Source organism: Equus asinus, chromosome 9 (assembly GCF_041296235.1).
Source record: "Equus asinus isolate D_3611 breed Donkey chromosome 9, EquAss-T2T_v2, whole genome shotgun sequence".
Taxonomy (NCBI): Eukaryota; Metazoa; Chordata; class Mammalia; order Perissodactyla; family Equidae; genus Equus; species Equus asinus.
The window spans coordinates 11186432-11203003 of record NC_091798.1 but is presented as its reverse complement, the minus strand read 5'-3'; the positions used below and the strand labels follow the sequence as shown (position 1 = coordinate 11203003).

The 16572-nt window shown below is 54.4% G+C and overlaps 1 protein-coding gene across 1 annotated transcript in view; it reads left to right on the top strand.

The window, feature by feature from the left end:
* The window catches only part of NEURL1B (neuralized E3 ubiquitin protein ligase 1B), a 42921-nt gene extending 37928 nt beyond the window's left edge, over positions 1–4993 (top strand). Inside the window, exon 5 of the mRNA XM_044777668.2 lies at positions 126–4993. Within this exon, the coding sequence (XP_044633603.1) occupies positions 126–370 (245 nt within the window). The 3' untranslated portion in view covers positions 371–4993. The remainder of the gene's footprint in view (positions 1–125) is intronic.
* The last annotated feature ends 11579 nt before the right edge of the window (positions 4994–16572 follow it).

The following is a 16572-nucleotide window of genomic DNA, read 5'->3' as shown; positions in this document are numbered from 1 at the left end:
ACTGGTATCCCCAAAATTGTCCCCCCACTGGTTCTGCTATAGAAGCTCTGCCCTCTTGGGGTTGCCCCAGCAGAGCCCACTGAGCGCCACGTTATGAAGGTCTGTCCTGTTCTCCCTTTCTGCAGTGACGGCCCCCAGCTCCCCGCTGAGCCCCCCGGTGTCCCCTGTGTTCTCTACACCGGAGCTGGCAGGCAGCAAGAATGGCGAGTGCACGGTCTGCTTTGATGGTGAGGTGGACACAGTCATCTACACGTGTGGACATATGTGTCTGTGCCACAGCTGCGGCCTGCGGCTCAAGAGGCAGGCCCGGGCCTGCTGCCCCATCTGCCGGCGGCCCATCAAGGACGTCATCAAGATCTACAGGCCGTAGCCTGGCCCGCTGACGGGCCTTGGCCAGAGCAAGGTCACCTTTCTGAAGCCCCCCTAGGCCGGGCAACCACCGTGGCCACCAGGGAGTCCAAGGGCAGCAGCCATCTCGTCTGCCACTCTCCAGTGGTGGGCAAGGCGTGACAGTCATGGAGACAAGGCCCCGAGGGTCTGAGCCCAGGCAAGGGCTAATTCTGGCTCAAAAGTGCTTTGCCCCCAAAAGGCCGCCCAGGAGCAAGCTCAGGAACTGCCTGGCAGACTGTCCGGTCCCTCGGTGACCTCGCAGCTGGGGAGCGTCCTCTGTGCAATGCTTTTTGCTGGGGTTGGGTTGAGCGTGTGAGAGAGAAGTAGCGGGGAGGGTGGGAGACGGAGGAGAGGGAGGGGCTGTGAGAGGATGAGAGAGATGGCATAGGTGTTTATCCAGGGATTCTGGCTCTAGGAGGAGGTTTAAGACTAAGGAATGTGCAATCCAGAGTCCGGACATTAGCACGACTAGAAGGCGTTCACTTTCTGGGGCTGTGACGTCAGCTGGTTTTGAATGTACGAGGCCTGCACCTGAACAGAACTCCCTTGGATGGTGTAGAAAAGGACTCAGATTTTCTAAGGGGAGGAAAAAATAGCTCATTGTTTACAGCTCCACAGCAGCGCTCCTTGGGGGGAGGTGGGCGGAGAACATCAAAGAACGGTTTGCTTGTTTCGTTTCTGACTCGTCTTGGAGAGGAGCTTTGCTGGGCGCTGCAGCCGAGAGCTCTGGGCAGTGTCCTCTCCAGAATATTTTCCCCGCTTCCCCCCAGACAGCCTGCTCACGAGCACACCGCACCTTGACTCCGTCCCCAGATGCTTTCCGTCTGTACCACCCGTCCCGTCCCCAAGGAGAAGACAAGCAGCAGGTTCTCTTTTCCGGGGGAGGGGAAGGAATCCCGGAGGCAGGTGACTCACCCGGACTTGGAAAGGCCGCTCCATCGCACAGACAACCCTGCACAGTTTCTGTTGTAAGCAGGCCTGGCATTCGCCTGTGGCTTGGGCCTCACAGGGCAGCCTGCGGGGAGCAGGGCTTTGCCACTGGTCTGTGTCCTGATTCTCAGCTTACATTCCCCTGCTGGCTGCTAAGATGGTACTTGGTCATTAAGATGTTAGCTAATAACTGAGACATTAGCTGACAGTTATGACATTGGGCCTCTCCCCCTTCCCAGGGCTGTTTCCTAGGTATTTCCTGGGACCCGGCCCCTACCCCCACCCCTGCCTGGGCCCACCTCTGCGCACTCCCAGACCACACCTGGGCTGATGCGCTGGCAGGCCTGCCCCTCCCTCCTGGGCCCCCTCTGCCCTGTCTTGTGCTGTACTTGTGTGGAAGTCCCTGGGCCTCTCTGTTTCTCGGTCCCCAGCCTGTCCAAGAGGAAGCCTCGGGCCTGGCCGCCCCAGAGCTCTTAGGAGGATCAGTACAACGTTCTCAAAAGCCCGAGACACCTTGCCGAGAGCAGGTATCATTTTTATTACAATTCCTAGTCTGTCCATCTGCTGAGGGGGGCAGGGAGAGGAGAGCGTGTGGAGAGTTTACCCATCACATAACACACACTTGCTGGGTGTCCGGGCCCGGGGCCCAGCGCCGGCCTCTCCTCAGATCAAGTCCCACAAGACCAGTCGGTCCTCGAGATGCCCTGCGTCTCGGACCACCTGCTTCTCTGGCTGGAAGTGGTCACAGTTTCCTGATCTCGACTTCAGAAACCCCATTCTTGCCCCTGAAAGAACCCCTGATTGGTTCTTTTTCCCTAGTGAAGTTGAGAAACATGCCCCCATTTTAATTTTCCAGCAGAAGTTTCTTGGGAGCTACTAGAACCCTGGCGTTTGCCAAGATAAGGGCTTGAGAATCTAGGCAGCGCTCGGTGCCCTGCTAAATTTGGGCACTGGGAGCCGTCCATCTGCCCCATGCGCTGGATGGGGCACAGGCCCAGGTGAGAGGACTCGTCACCCCCCGGACTGTGGTTCTCCAGGCAACAGTGCCCCTGACTGGATTGAGCCACCCTCGAGGCCCAGTGGTCTCAGCAGCCTGGGGGAGCCAGCCCCTCTTGCCTGCCCCTTGCCCTCCCTGACTGCCCCCTTGGGTTCCAGCTGCGGTCATGCACAGCCACCACCAGGAAACCAGTGACCGAGGGCCTGGCCCGGGGTGGACCAGGCCGTGCTCCTGGTAACCTGTTACCTGGGAAGAAAGGAGCTGGTGGCCTGTTTAACTTGCTCCGCAGCTGCTATAAATAGCCTCCCTGTTTTCAAGAGGAATTAAGGAGGTGTTTATCTTCTAAAAACCAGACATTTCCTGATGCTCTAAACTGATTTATTCAGCGCTGCGGAGGAGCTGCTCACGTCGCCCTCTGTGTTCTGTCTGGAGAAGGGGGCAGGAGACACGGGAGAGGGGCCGCTCCTTTTTGTTTCCCGTCCCCATGTGCCTGGGTGCTGGGCTGGAGAGGAGCCACACGCCCTCCTCCTGGGGGCAGGTCTTATTACCATACAGAGGCGTGTCTAAGACACCACCCATGACAAGACAGGCCATTTTATGTACCACTAAGAAAAAACGCTGCCAGCTTTCACGGTAAGATGCGGTAGCTATACAGTTCATCCTCATCAGAAATGGTGAAATGGGAAAAAATCTCTGCTCCTCAAAATCAGTGAAATATGTATTATCCCCATTTGGCAGGTGAGAGAACTGAGGTCCTAGGAGGGAAGTGACTTAGTGTCACAGCAGGAGGGGGCAGGGCTGGGATTCAAACCCAGGAGTGTCTGGTGACACGCTCTCCACTGCCTGACCCGAGTCGAGTCGCGGAAAGCTCAGTGCTGCCTGCGTCACTCCTCGGCAGCCCCTGGAGAGACCCGGGTGCCTGCCCCTGCGCTTCCTGGGGTTTCCAGCCCCAGGCTGCGGCCCTCTGCTGCCCATCCCCTGGACGGATAAGTGTCCTTCCTTTCAGTGCGTCTGCCTGCCGCCCAGCTTCTCCTGGAGGGGCTGAGCTGCATGAGATCTGGGGTCCAACCCAAGGGTCTCCTCCTTTTACACACTGGCAACTTTGGGGAGGGCCCGAGGCCTTGTCCCTCCACCTTCCTGGGCCCTGTGACCATCACCATCCCCTCAAGCAGGCCCCCAGGGGTGGAACGGGAGAGACCACAGGACGTCCCTCTGTTGTGGCCTTGTGCCTGCTCATTTTGAACCGCCTGGGAAATCGGGCCGTTTCCAAGTCAAGACAGGCGCCTTTTTCCAGCCCATCCCCGAATGGGGCGTCTGCAGGGGTTCAGCTCCCGGGGCAGCTGCTCCCTCACTGTGGCCACGCTCTTCAGTCCTGCAGCCCCCACTGGTCAGCAGAGCCTGTGTTCTGGACACAGGATTGGGAACTGGGATCAAAGACAAAGCCCATGGGGAGCTCGTGGTGCAGACAGGTGATGGACAGATGTGTAGGCTGTTAGTTGATCCCTCCGTGTCAGGCCTTGTGCTAGCCTGCGGTAGGTACTTACTAAGGGTTTACTGAGTAGATCAGAAGTCAGGTTGTGAGTGTTCAGGGGTTTGGTAGAACACCACATACACATGCACACAATCAACAAACATTGGCTGAGTGCCTCCTGGGTGTGGGGTGCTGGGAGGACGGGGTTGAGAGGGCAGCGCCCCAGCTCTGGCGTCAGAGGTAGAGACCTTCAGAGGTAGTGAGACATTTGGGGCAGAATCCACTGGGCCTTCTTGGGCATCCTGTTCCCTCAGGGGTCTCTTGGTGAGTGCACAAGGACTGCCTTCCTGACCCAGGGCCTCCTGCGGGCTCGGAAAAGCCGCCTCTGCAGGAGAAACGCCAGGCGCTGTGCAGTCAGCGAGCTGCTGCCAGGACCGCGTTGGGCAGAACCCTCGGGTCCCGCGGGGAGACGTGGGGAGATGGCTACCTGCTGCTTTCAGGCCTTGATTGCCAGAAATAACCCCCAAGTCCCCAGGGAACCCCCAGTCAGCTCCAGTTGGAAAGAGGGTTGTGTGAAGTCTTGGAGGATGAGAGGCGGTCCCCCCCACTGCTCGGTCCCCACTCTGCCCAGTTCTGGGGAGGGACCCCGGCTCAGGAACACGGGGCCTCCTGACATTTCTTGGTGGTTAATTGTCCCACTGTCTTTTCAAGTCCCTAATGCAGTGACTTGTACAACGATCTGTCTGTGCCTTATGAAAGTGTCTGTGCACTTTTTATCCTTTTTAAAAGCAACTTTAAAAAGTGGGCAGGGGATTAGCAGACATGATGGCATTCTAGAAGCCTGTGACGGTCACTGAAACCCTTCTGCATTGTGTTCTTGATGTTGGAGTGATGACGTGCACGTCCCCACCCCACCGCCACTACCTGTGTACAGACCTTTTTAAAAATGGCTCTTACTATTATTTTCCTGGTTCAATACTGTGACCTCCCCAGTACAGTCTAATCTTTGGGGATCCATAATAAAGGTTTTAAAACTTGGGGGGAGCGGGTTGGGAAGGGTTTGCACTGGTCCTGTGTATTGTGCTTTTGTGTGTTGTGTGTTTTGATTTTTGTCTGTTTTTATCTGTTTTATATTAACATAATTTTCCTGTTTAAAAAACAAATACAACTTTGGCTTGTTAAAAAAGAAAGTCTCTTCAGAAGTCAATTTTAAAAATCACAGTTGTGTACATTATTGGGGAGTGGAAGTGAAGGACACAGACCTCTGCCAACCGAGGAAATAATTTGCAGAATATCTACAGAGCCCGACAAAGTTTGATCCTTTGCCAAGTAACTCCTGTGAAAATACCGCAGGGAAGAAATTCTAATCAAGGATAAGGTCCCCATGTAGACGTGTTCATTGCAGCGTTATTTCTAATGGTGAAAACACCATAAGCAACCCTAATATCCAACTACCAGAGTGTGCTTGCCAGAACTCTTGGTTACAAGTGACAGAAGCCCAAGTCGAACTGGCTTAAGGGGATTAAAAGGCTCAGGTAATTGAAAAGTCCAAGATCAGGACCCAAGAACCCACTTGAGGTGCAGCTGGATCCAGAATCTGAAATATCGCAATAGGATGTGGGCTTTCCCCTCTCACTCGGCCCTCCTTTTCCGGCCCCGCGCCCAGGCAGGTTCTCAGGACAGCCGGCCGCCGTCCATGCTACCTCTGCCTCTGAGCAGTTCCTGCGTGGGCTAACGCTGGTCACCTGCCCTTTCCTGCACCAATCCCGGAGGCCAGGGGAGTTCCGGCTCCCGTTGGTCAGATCCAGGACATGTGCTCACCCCACCTAATACTGCCAGTAGAACTGAACGTAGGCGTCATGGTCCTCAGGAGAAAAGGGAGCGATGGAGGGTCAGGCAGGCACAAACAGCCAACTGCTCTCTGAGGAAGGCTGAGTCAACTGTGATACGGATACAGACGGGTCACTAGCATGGGCTGCGAAACCAGACTGCCTGGGCCTCGCCACGATTGCGGGGGAGACGCTTAACCCCTTTGTGCCTCAGTTTCCTCATCTGCAAAGCAAGAATAAGAACTCCTGGTTTTAGGATGGGATGGGCATTACTGAGATCCTGCTGGTGATGTGCTAGGCACAGTGTCTGGCACTAGCCAAGAGTTTATAACACGGGAACATGTTTATGTTAAAATATGCTGGGAAAATCAAGATATAAAACTGTGCATACACTCTGATCTCACGGATGTAAAAAAAAAAAACCCGAGAGCCTGTAAACCTGACTGTGCATTGGAATGATCAACAGAGAAGTAGAACGCCCGTGGGAGCTGTGTCCAGGTGGTGGCACTATTGATGACTTTTTTCCCTGTGTTTTCCAAATTTTCTATTGTGACCAACCATTACTTTTAATTTAAATTTGTTACTTGTAAAAGTTATCTCCCTACTCTGCAAAAACCAAAGGGAACAGCTGGCCCTTGCTGGAAGCCGTCAGGAATTCCCAGGCTGATTGTCTGAGTTTGAGATAAGGGCCTGTAAGCGCCTAGTGGAAGCCACGCCAGGCGGACCAGTTTGGTTGGGCTTCCTCCAGGCCAGGCTTTAGCGCCCAGATTTCTCGGGTGGAGCCTTGCAGTGTATCAGGAGGACGGGGGAAGGGAGAAGGTGAGGGCGCTGCCCAGGCCTGCTCCTCCGGGCTCCTTAGAACAGCCCAGTTTGGTGACACTGAATTTTAGGAGCAATAGGCTAAGAGAAGTGAACTAGCATTTATCAAGCAGAAGAAACCATGATTTTCACACATTCTCTCAATGAGTCTTCACAGCAGTGTTTGTCTCCTCACTTTACAGGCGAGGGAACCAGGCTCCCTCCAAAGTAGAAGCAGGATTGGACCCCATGTGTGCCTGCCCCAGAGTAAAGGCAAAATCTTTCAGAGGCACATTTTTCACCCTTTCCCCTAGGTCTCAGTTAAAGGCAGAGTCTGCCTGGAACTTAGGCTCTTTTCTCCCTTCCTAGATGTCCTTCTCGTGATATCACTTGCTTCTGTCTGGGCCACAGGATATTTTCATAGGTGCCATCTGATAATCAAGACTTACTTTTAAATAAAGAAGGAAAAAAGACCATATTTATCTAGGCTCTTGATTATAAGACACTGAAACCCAACTCAAGAAAAACCTAACTTAAGAAACAACTCACACAACTAATGAGGTCTGTTCTTGCTAGCTTCAGGAATGGCTGGATCCAGGTGTTCACATGATGTCATCAGTGTCTCCCTCTGTCTCTCAGTTCTGCTTTCTTCAGGGTTGACATCACTCTCAGGCAGGCTGTCCCTTTGTGGTAACCAAGATGGCTTCCAGTGGCTCTTAACTCATATCATGCCAGCTTAGTAACTCTTTAAAGAAGTTTCAGGAAAAGTCCCAGAGCTGTCTTTCTTTTGACCCCCTTGGATCAAAAGCTCAGTCCCTGAGCCAATCTCTCTCACATGCCCAACTTTATACAAAACCAGGTATGACGTTGCCCTTGCCCTCCAGAACCAATCAGCCTGGAGGGGAAGGCAGACGCCAGAACAGGCCATGTTCAGACCTGTGCAGCTCTGAGGCTGCTGGGACAAATTGAATTCAAAGCTCTGGATCATCGAGTGAGGTAACGTAGGCATCCTTCTTCCTCCCGGGTGTTCAGGCTCCTACTGATGCCTCGGCCATGCCTGCTGGCTGATCATGTTTCTCGTTTAATGCTTCAGTGCACACGGCCTTTGCCCGGCCCCTCCCCACCCCCGGTTGCCTGGAGCACAGCTGGCCGCAGAGCGGCTTTGCCGTAATGTATATCTGGAGCCTTCTTTTCCCCTCATTCCCTGGGTTCCTGCAGGACAAACGATCCTCCACAGAAATAATAATAATAGCAACAGACATTTAATGAGCTGACTGTGTGCTGAGGTCACCCATCGAGTGCTCCTGACAGCTCCTTGAGGTAGGTCCCCTCATTACTTCCATTTTATAGGAGAGATAACCAAGACTCAGAGACATTGTCTCCTTATCTCCACTCTGTATGGCCTCCCAAAGACAAAAGGATTTCTTCTTTTTCTTTTTGTAGTTATTTCCCAGAATCTAGACCCAGTGATTTTTCAAGAGCATTTGGGCCTGGAACATACGCGCTTGTGATTTCATTGACCCTACCAACAGCCATTCAGGTAGGTATTATCATCCCACTTTGCAGATGAGGGAAGAGAGGCTCAGAGAGGGCAATGACCTGCTCTGAATCACACAGCTTATTAGCTGTGGAACCGGGATTTGAACCAGGTCTGACTCTTTCCGCAGCACCACACCTTGTCTGTGGGTAAATTGTCAAAAGGAGGAGGCGGAGGAGAAAAGAGAAGGAAGGGAGGAAGAAAGGAGGAAGAGGGGAAGAAGTGGACTCTGCATCTAGAAGGGCAAGGAGAGAAGAGCCGTCAGGCTGGGTCCTTGACTCACATAACGCCTGCTAGTCCAGCTCCAGGCACAAGGAATCCTCGTCTCTCCCTGCAGCTCGGCTCCTGGCTCTGGGCAGCTGGTTTTGGCTCCCACACAGGGATGTGGAAAACACGAATATCCCAGGCATCCGGCTATGGGAGCAGAGCCCCAACCTTGGCTGTTGAATGCACCCGGGGGAAGCTTCCAGAAGCCAGAGGGGCAGCTGCACCAACACAGAGAGCCTCAGGCCGTCTGGTCCCCTTAGTTCAGCCCCTCCCTCCTGCCAGGTCTGAACCTTCCTGTCTGAGTTGGGAGCCTCACCCCTTCCTTTCACCTGTCCCCAGGGGCGTCCGCCATCCTCTGAGGAGTCCGCAGGGCCTGCTTAGGAGTCTGCCAATGGGCCTGAGTTCACAGCCTCGCTCACCCCAACAGGCAGGGGCCCTCGGCCTCCGCAGTGCACCTCCTAGGGATGCAGTTCATCCTGAAGTTTCCATGGATGTGCCCCCTGGAGCTGTGCGGTGGGAAGGTGCCCTCTCTTGCCTCATTTCCCTGCCTCGAGGAGGGGCTGTAGGACCGCTCCCCCAGGCCCTTAGGGGGCTGCATCCTGGCGTCTCAGCTCTGAGCAGGGGTTTCTAATGTGAGGAGGTCTAGCAAGGGGGATGAGGGGATGAGGCCTGGGTCCAGACCTGCCTCTGCTGTGGGATCTTGGGCATGTTACTTACCCTCTCTGAGCATCAGTTTCTGGATCTTGAGGTCAGAGGGGTGTCAGCCCCCTCGTGGATGGTGTCGGGATGAACCGTGTTGGGCAGCGGCTGGCACTAGGGGGTGCTCAGCAGTGGTGGTTACTGCTTTCACTAGTGTTAGAGGTCCTGCTGCACGACTCCTCCCACCAGTCCCAGCTGGGCCAGGGGCTGCCTCGGCCCCCCACAGCTCCCTGGGGCTCCTTTCAGGTCCTGTGCTGCCTCAGGGAGTCGGCCCGACTGCGTAAGCAGCATCTACAGGTGACCGGCACAGAGTCTACCAGGTGGTAGAACCTGGGTGTTTGCACCCCTCCCCCAGTGTGGAACCTCTGGCATTAGCACCTCCTTCCTGCTGGAATGGAAGCGAGGGGCCATCAGATGGTCAGATGGGCTCCCCAGGCCTCTGAGCCGTCCCAGCAGTGCCCTTGGCTTGTTTTGGCTCCCCGCCAAGAATGCTGGCCCCCAGCTTGGGAGGCTGACTGACCTCCGGCCCCAGAGGGAAATGCACACTTTTGCTCAGCTCCCAGGAGCAGCCCTGCATTCCAGGAGGGGCGTGGGAAGGGCCAGCCCTCCCCCAGTGAGCTGAGCCGAGCCGGGACGGCCTGCAGCCTGGCCATCTCCCCAGCCTTGTGCTGGCCCATGCCGACCTCACGTCCCCAGGGAGATCCACTCTGCCATGGAGGGGTGGAGACGGGGTCTGGGAGAAGATTCCCATTGCCACCAGAGGACAGAAGTGTCAGCGAGTTCCCAGTGAGATGTCCCAGCCTTCCCCATCCACCCGCACTTTCCAGTGCTAGCCAATTTGATCTCCCTTTTCTGGTGCCTTCCCCACCTCCACAGAAAAAGAATCCTCTCCATTATTCTGAGCAATCCCAAGCTCCCTGCAGCCTCTGTCCCCCCGACAGGTAGACCCAAGACCGTCTGGATCCGACTCCAGGGCCGCCCCTCCCTGCCCAGCCTCGCTGTCTTTCCAGCCCGGGGTTGTTTCAGCTGGGGTTCTTCACAGAGGGCCCGGGACCCAGGGAGGCTTCCCTGAGGATGGCACACAAGGGCTGGGCACGCAGGGGGAACAGCAGTTGGCCGGCAGAGCGGGTGGGCTAAGCAGAAGGGAGTTGCTCAAGCAGGGGGCTACGGGGCGGCACGTCAGGGGAGCTGCCCATCTCGCTTCTGCCACACCAGCCTTTCTTCCTCCAAGAGGTTCCCACGACCCCACCAGCTTGTAGCTCCTGGGCCGGCTTCCTCCTGCAGCACAGGCTCCAGACAGGACACACGGACGGGCAAATGACAACGGAGTAGCCTGGGCAGGGGGTCAGGAGGCAGAATGGCCATGCGATGCTGGATGAGGACCCCATCCTCAGGACTGCCATTCCCTGTTCTCAACGTGAGGTGGTGAACCTGGGTGTCCTGAGGTCAGAGGAGGGACTTTCTGGGCTCCTACTTGGGATGGATAGGGCAGTTTCTTTCTAGAAGGTGGAGCACTATCGCCCTCTTGTGGCTGTGGTGAGAGGCAGCAAAGACCTGAGCAGAAAGAGACTGCAGGACAGATGGTCGAGGTCCAGCTGCCGGGTGGATCTGCTGCCCCAGCATACAGGTCCTGGAGCAGATCATTGGCTGACCTGGGAAGCCAGGCTCCCTGGATGGGCTCGCGGGTCTGGGAAGCTTGGGGAGTGCGTGTTGGGTTGACACTGGGGCTGGGCTGAGGCCACATCTGAGTCTGGGGCTGGGCTGGAGCTGCAGGGGACGACAGGCTGGGACCAGGACAGGTTCCTTCCCCAGACCCTGCAATGCTGGGAGGATGGCACGTGGTCCCACCTCGGGCTGCTGATCTGACCACTCAGTTTAACCCACACGTGCTACCCGGGGTCAGGCAGCTTACAATGAAACAGTAAAAGAAACCCTCAAGACATGATGCTCAGCGAAACAAGCCACTCGGAAAAAGACAAGTACCGTGTGATTCTACGTCCATGGGTGCCTGGAGCTGTCCAATTCACGGAGTCAGAAAGTGGAATAGAGGCCGGGGCAGGGGAATGGGGCGTTGGTGCTTAATGGGCACAGGGTTTCAGTTTGGGACGAGGAGAAACGTTCTGGGGACGGATCGCGGTGACGGCCACACACAATGTGAATGTACTTAATGCCACTGAATCGTGCACTTAAAAATGGTTAAGAGGGTAAATTTTATGTTATATGTGTTATTACAATTTTAAAAATTGGAAAGGAAAAGCCCCTCAAATACAAAGAATGTAATGCTGCTAAAACTGCACCCCTGGCCATTAGGGGAGCTCCCACACTTGTGCATTAGTCTGCTGGGGCTACCATAACAGAGTGTCACAGACGGGGTGGCTTAGACAGCAGAAATGTATGTCCTCACGGTTCTGGAGGCACTGGAAGTCCAAGATCAGGGTGTCATCAAGGCTGGTGTCTGGTGGCCCCTCCTCCTGCCTTCTTGCTGTGTCCCTGCGTGGCCTTTCCTCTGAGCGCGTGCGGAGGGGGAGAGCTCTGGTGGCCCTATTTCTTCCTTTCAGGGCCCACCTGATGACCTCATTTAACCTCAATTGCCTCCCAGGTACCGGGGGGGTTTGGGACATCAACACATGAATCGAAGGGTGGGGGACACAACTCTGTCCATACCAACTTGAGACAATTTGTTGCCCAGCTGGTGCAGGGAGTCGGGTCTGGATTTGCGACAAGCTCTGAGGGTGGTAAACTCAGCCATCTTTCGGTGGAAGTGGCAGAATCCCGGCACTACCAGCCTGCGGCTCGGTAGCAGAGGACGGCGCTGACCGGCTGCTGTGGCGTCGAAAGCCCGTGGGTAGGCTGGCCGGGGTTTGAACAGAGCCATCCGCTCCCCCACCGGCTGACTGCCCGTCATCTCCTCCCAGCTTCGGGTGGCAGCTCCTCTTTCCATCATCGCCGCACGGGGCCTGGGATTCAACCTCGTTGGAACAAATTTAGCATGAGAATATTGATGAGTTATTAACTTAAAAAAAGAGCTAGAGGGCCTGGCCCCGTGGCCGAGTGGTTGGGTTCGCGCGCTCCGCTGCAGGCGGCCCAGTGTTTCGTTGGTTCGGGTCCTGGGCGCGGACATGGCACTGCTCATCAAACCACGCTGAGGCAGCGTCCCACATGCCACGGCTGGAAGGACCCACAACGAAGAATACACAACTATGTACCGGGGGGCTTTGGGGAGAAAAAGGAAAAAATAAAATCTTTAAAAAAAAAAAAAAGAGCTAGAGACCATATACAATCGTAACATTAAAATAGGCATGAATAATTGACAGAAAAAAACCTGGAAGGAATATACCAAAATGTTAACAGGGATTATCTTGATGAGGAGATGGTGGCAGTGAATCAGGAGTGGTTTGCTTTCTTCCTTGGCTTCTCTGTATGTAAAAAAAGAAAAATCTATAAGGAACATATATTGCTATTATAATAAGAAAAATATTTTATAGTTGTTTAATGCAAGAAGGGTCTGGACAGTAGGCATGAATAGAGAACCGACAAGATGAGATGACCTTCTAAAGAGAGAGGGCCAAATGGAGCCCAGTGAATTAGCAAATTTGCAGACCACAGCACAGTCTCTGCCCTCACCAACCGCACTGTCAGGGAGCGGGGACAGGAGTGGAAGCACATGTCACGACAAGTGGCCAGCATTATGGAGGGGTAAGCCCAGGAGATTGTGGCCTCTGATCCAAGCGGACGATGCTGGGAGGCTCCCAGGAGATCTTGAAGGGGAAACAGACGGTCTGCAGGTGGAAGAAGGGTTTGCCAGGCAGATAGAACAGTATGTGCAAAGGCCCCAAGGCAGCTTCATTCCAGTCTGAGTGACTCATCCACAAGTAATCAAAAAACTCCACAAAGGTATGAGCAGCCAGTTTGGAGAGGACGGTACACTCCATCGTGAGAATAGCTTTTGAATATTTCTTCTTAAGTAGTCCCTTTTACTTTTCCTTCCACCTTCACATAACATAGACAACACTTAAGGTCTGGTTCACCTTTTCAGCCTCTCCCCAGAGCTGTGGTTTTCCTGATAAATTGCAAAATCACTCTGCTCGTGCTAAGCAGTTAAGTGGGATTAAATCAGGCCCTCTCCAAGGGCCGTTTGTCCTTCCCTCCTCGTCTGCAAGGGCAGAGGGAACCAGGCCTGGGTCGGGGTGAGAGACCGGCTGTGTTAGCTCCGCGACCCCAGCCAAGTCACTGACACTTGTTCCCCTCACTTTCTCCAGTAACAGAATTGGTGAGTAATAGCCCCAAATCGTCTAGAAGGCCTCTCAAGGCATGATGTGGAGGGAGCGAAACTGTGAGACCCCAGCGGCCTCAGAGAGCCCACCCACCTCTGCTGGAGAGAGCCGTGCACCTGTCAGGCTCAGGCCGTGGCTTCTTAATGGATGAAAGAGAGAGGACGTGCAGGGTCCCCCCAACTCTGCTCCCCTCCTGCTCTTCCACAGGAGCCGTCACCAGCACATCCCCCCGCACATTGCTACGCGGCAGCTGAGTAAACCGCCTTTACAGAAGTGGAAGTCTCATACTTTTAAAGTAACAACTGGGTCTCCTCAAACCCAGGACTTTCCTCTCTCACCTGGGGTCTCTCTGTCCCTCCCTACTCAAAGGAAACACGCCACAGGGCAGAAAGCAAATACGATGCAAGGATTCAGCTCATAACTGGCGCTCCAGGACCAGTCTGGGTTACCACGCGGGCAGCTGGAATCGAGAATCAGCTCCTGGATTCTACACCTACAGCCCATCAACCCCTTGGCACGATACAAGCCCCTGGAACTTGGCCGTGACCTTGGGGGGAAGGGAGGGAACCCCAGTGGAATGGGGTCTCAAAATAGAAAGGAAGTTGCGGGGAAAATAAGCTCATGTCATGCATGCCTGTTTTTATGGACTGAGATCCATGGTATACTTGCTTCTCTCTCCATCTGGAACGTTCCCCTGCCCACGCTCCAAGTGCACACATCCACGCACACTCACACCCATTTTGCCTGGATCACGCCTACTCCCCGGCTCTCCATTCAAACCTCACAGTTTCCGTGTGGCCTCCCCCAGCGTGTCCCCTGGCAGACCCCCCTTGCGCTGCCCTGCCAGACTGGGTTGATCTGCGATGCTTCGCTTACGTCTCTGTCTCATTCAGTAAAGCGTTAGCTCCTCCAGGACAGAGACAAGACCTCGTTCCTCTTGTAACTCTGATGCTCCGAACAGCGCCCGGCTCTCAGCAGGCACCCTCAGACATTCCTCCCTTAAACCACTGACTCCACGGTGGGTGAGGAAGGCAGACCTGGGCAAGGGGGCCCGAGGGGGAGTACTTCTGACAGCTGCAGACGCTGGCGTCATTACTCCCGAAGGAGCACGTTTGGAGCCTTTCCTGCCTCCGATGGGCCAGCTTCGTTGCACTCCCGCCTCCACCTTTGGGAAGATTCTCAGAGGACAGGCGGAGGAGGAGATGCAGGGGAGCGGGCAGGTCGGGCTGGGGGAGGGCTGTGTGGGATGTGGAAGCGAAGTCGGAGCGCCTACAGGTGGGGGAGGAAGGTAGGACGTGAGACCTCTTCATGGTGACCGAGGAGCACGGATGGAGGACTGTTTGCTGGATGGTGGCCTTGATCCCAGGGGGCTTTTCTCAGACTGGACCTCATGCACCATGGCTTTACAAGTGTTACATCCTCGAGAAACCACGATAGATAGTTCCTGCCTCTCCCTCCACACCCCTCCTGGATCAGCAGAAGGGAAGAGATCTCTCCTTGGCATGCTCAGCCCTGCATATTTAGACGTCCGTCAGCTCTTTATTGAGTAAGCTTTTCTTGAGCCCCACTTGTCCCAGGTGAGGAAGGCCCTTTGCTTTCAGACAGTCTTGGTCTGTGTAATATTCCCTTTGATTCTTTCCACTTTGGTCCCTGGTGCAGACAGCTATTACTTTTTTCCAACCCAGCCTTCATTCCCCTTCTTTTGGCAACAGCACCTCAATTTTCCTCCAGGGAGCCATCCACCCCACCACGCCCCACGCCAGCCCTGTGGATCGTGCCAGCTGACCTCATGCCCTTGGCCACGAGTTATGCACATGGGGCCTGGCCAATCCGTGCTCCCCGCCTCCTCCTGACCTCACCCCACCTTAGTCCATCGTCCACACAGCAGCTGGAGGGATTATCTTAAAACATAAACCAGATTCTATAATTCCTCTGCTTAAAATCCTTCAAAGATTCTCCTATCAGGCCCGAAGCTTTTCACAGGGGCCCACAAGGCCTTGCCACCTCAAAGTTTCGGCTCAAATGTTGCTTACTCAAAAATACCCTTCGTGCCACGCTATGCAGACTGTTGTTTATTTCAGCACCCTGTTTGTTTTCTTCACAGCGTTTGTCACATCTTGTTGAGTTACACGCTCTCTCACCCTGTTAGAAGGTGAGTGGAAGCAGAGACAGGTGTGCCTGTCTTTTCCTGTCTCGCTCACTTTTTATCCCCAGCCCCTGGCTCATGGTCGGTGCTCAGTCAGTATTTGAAGGACGCTGCGGGCAATGACCTGGGGTGAGAGAGGCCATGCAGAGACGTGCTGGGCTACTGCGGCCGGTGGTCCAGGGCAGGGACGGAGGCGGGTGCGCTGGGGCTGTGGGGCCGACAGACGCAAGTGGACAGAGGGAGGACGTGTTTTGGGGGCAGAGATAACAGAATGTGCTGATGGGCTGGACTGCGGGGGAGGGAAAGAGACGACTCAAGGGTGACCCCTAAGTTTCCAACTGGAGCAACTGTGTGGGCAGCGGTGCCAGTAGACTTGGGGCCATGGGGCAAGTTTTGGGGCAAGCCTACATGTACTGTTCAGGAGCTATTCATGTTGAGATGGTATGAAACACTCAAGAGGAGGTGTCGCCTAGGCTGCTGGATGCGTGAATCTGGATCCGGGGAGGACGATCTAGATTTGAAATTTATATGTGGGGTCAACAGCATACAGAAGGTATTTAAAGTCACGAGATTGTATGAGCTCAATTGCGGGGAGAGTGTGAGCAGAGAGGAGAAGGGAGCTCAGGACTGAAATAGGACAATTTTATCTACTGAGGCGTAGGGGAACTTCTTTCACGCTGAGCTCCTGGAGACGAAGACCTCAAAATCATGGACTACAACCTGGGGTCTTTCTTTATTGGAAAAAGCATCAAATAAAAGACTCTTTGCAACCCCATTGGAAAGGACCTTATCGGGTATTATTGACTAATCCACGTGCTGTGAAAGTAAAAGGAGTCAAGTCAGGGATCCACACTTCTCATTTAAAAAAGGCCCCTCCACCTGAGGGAACGTCAGCTCCTGCTTCTGACACCGGGCTCCAGTTGACTAAAACGAACACCACCACACCAGGATGAGAGGAAGGCGACACCTGACAGAGACTGTGAATCCCGAGGCCCAGGCCCCAGGCCCGTATTTCTAATCTTAGATCTTTCCCATTTAAACCTTTGTAATGAGCAAATTGTATAGCCGCTTTATAATTGCTGCAATAATCATACTCCTGAGTAAATTAGCAATTTTAATACCCTTACGTGATGAGGGTCACCTTCCTTGTGTTTTACATGGCCTTTTTAATATCAGTTAACTATTGCCCGATTGTCCTCGCCGGCCTCAATACTTCACTCCTTACTTTTCATCC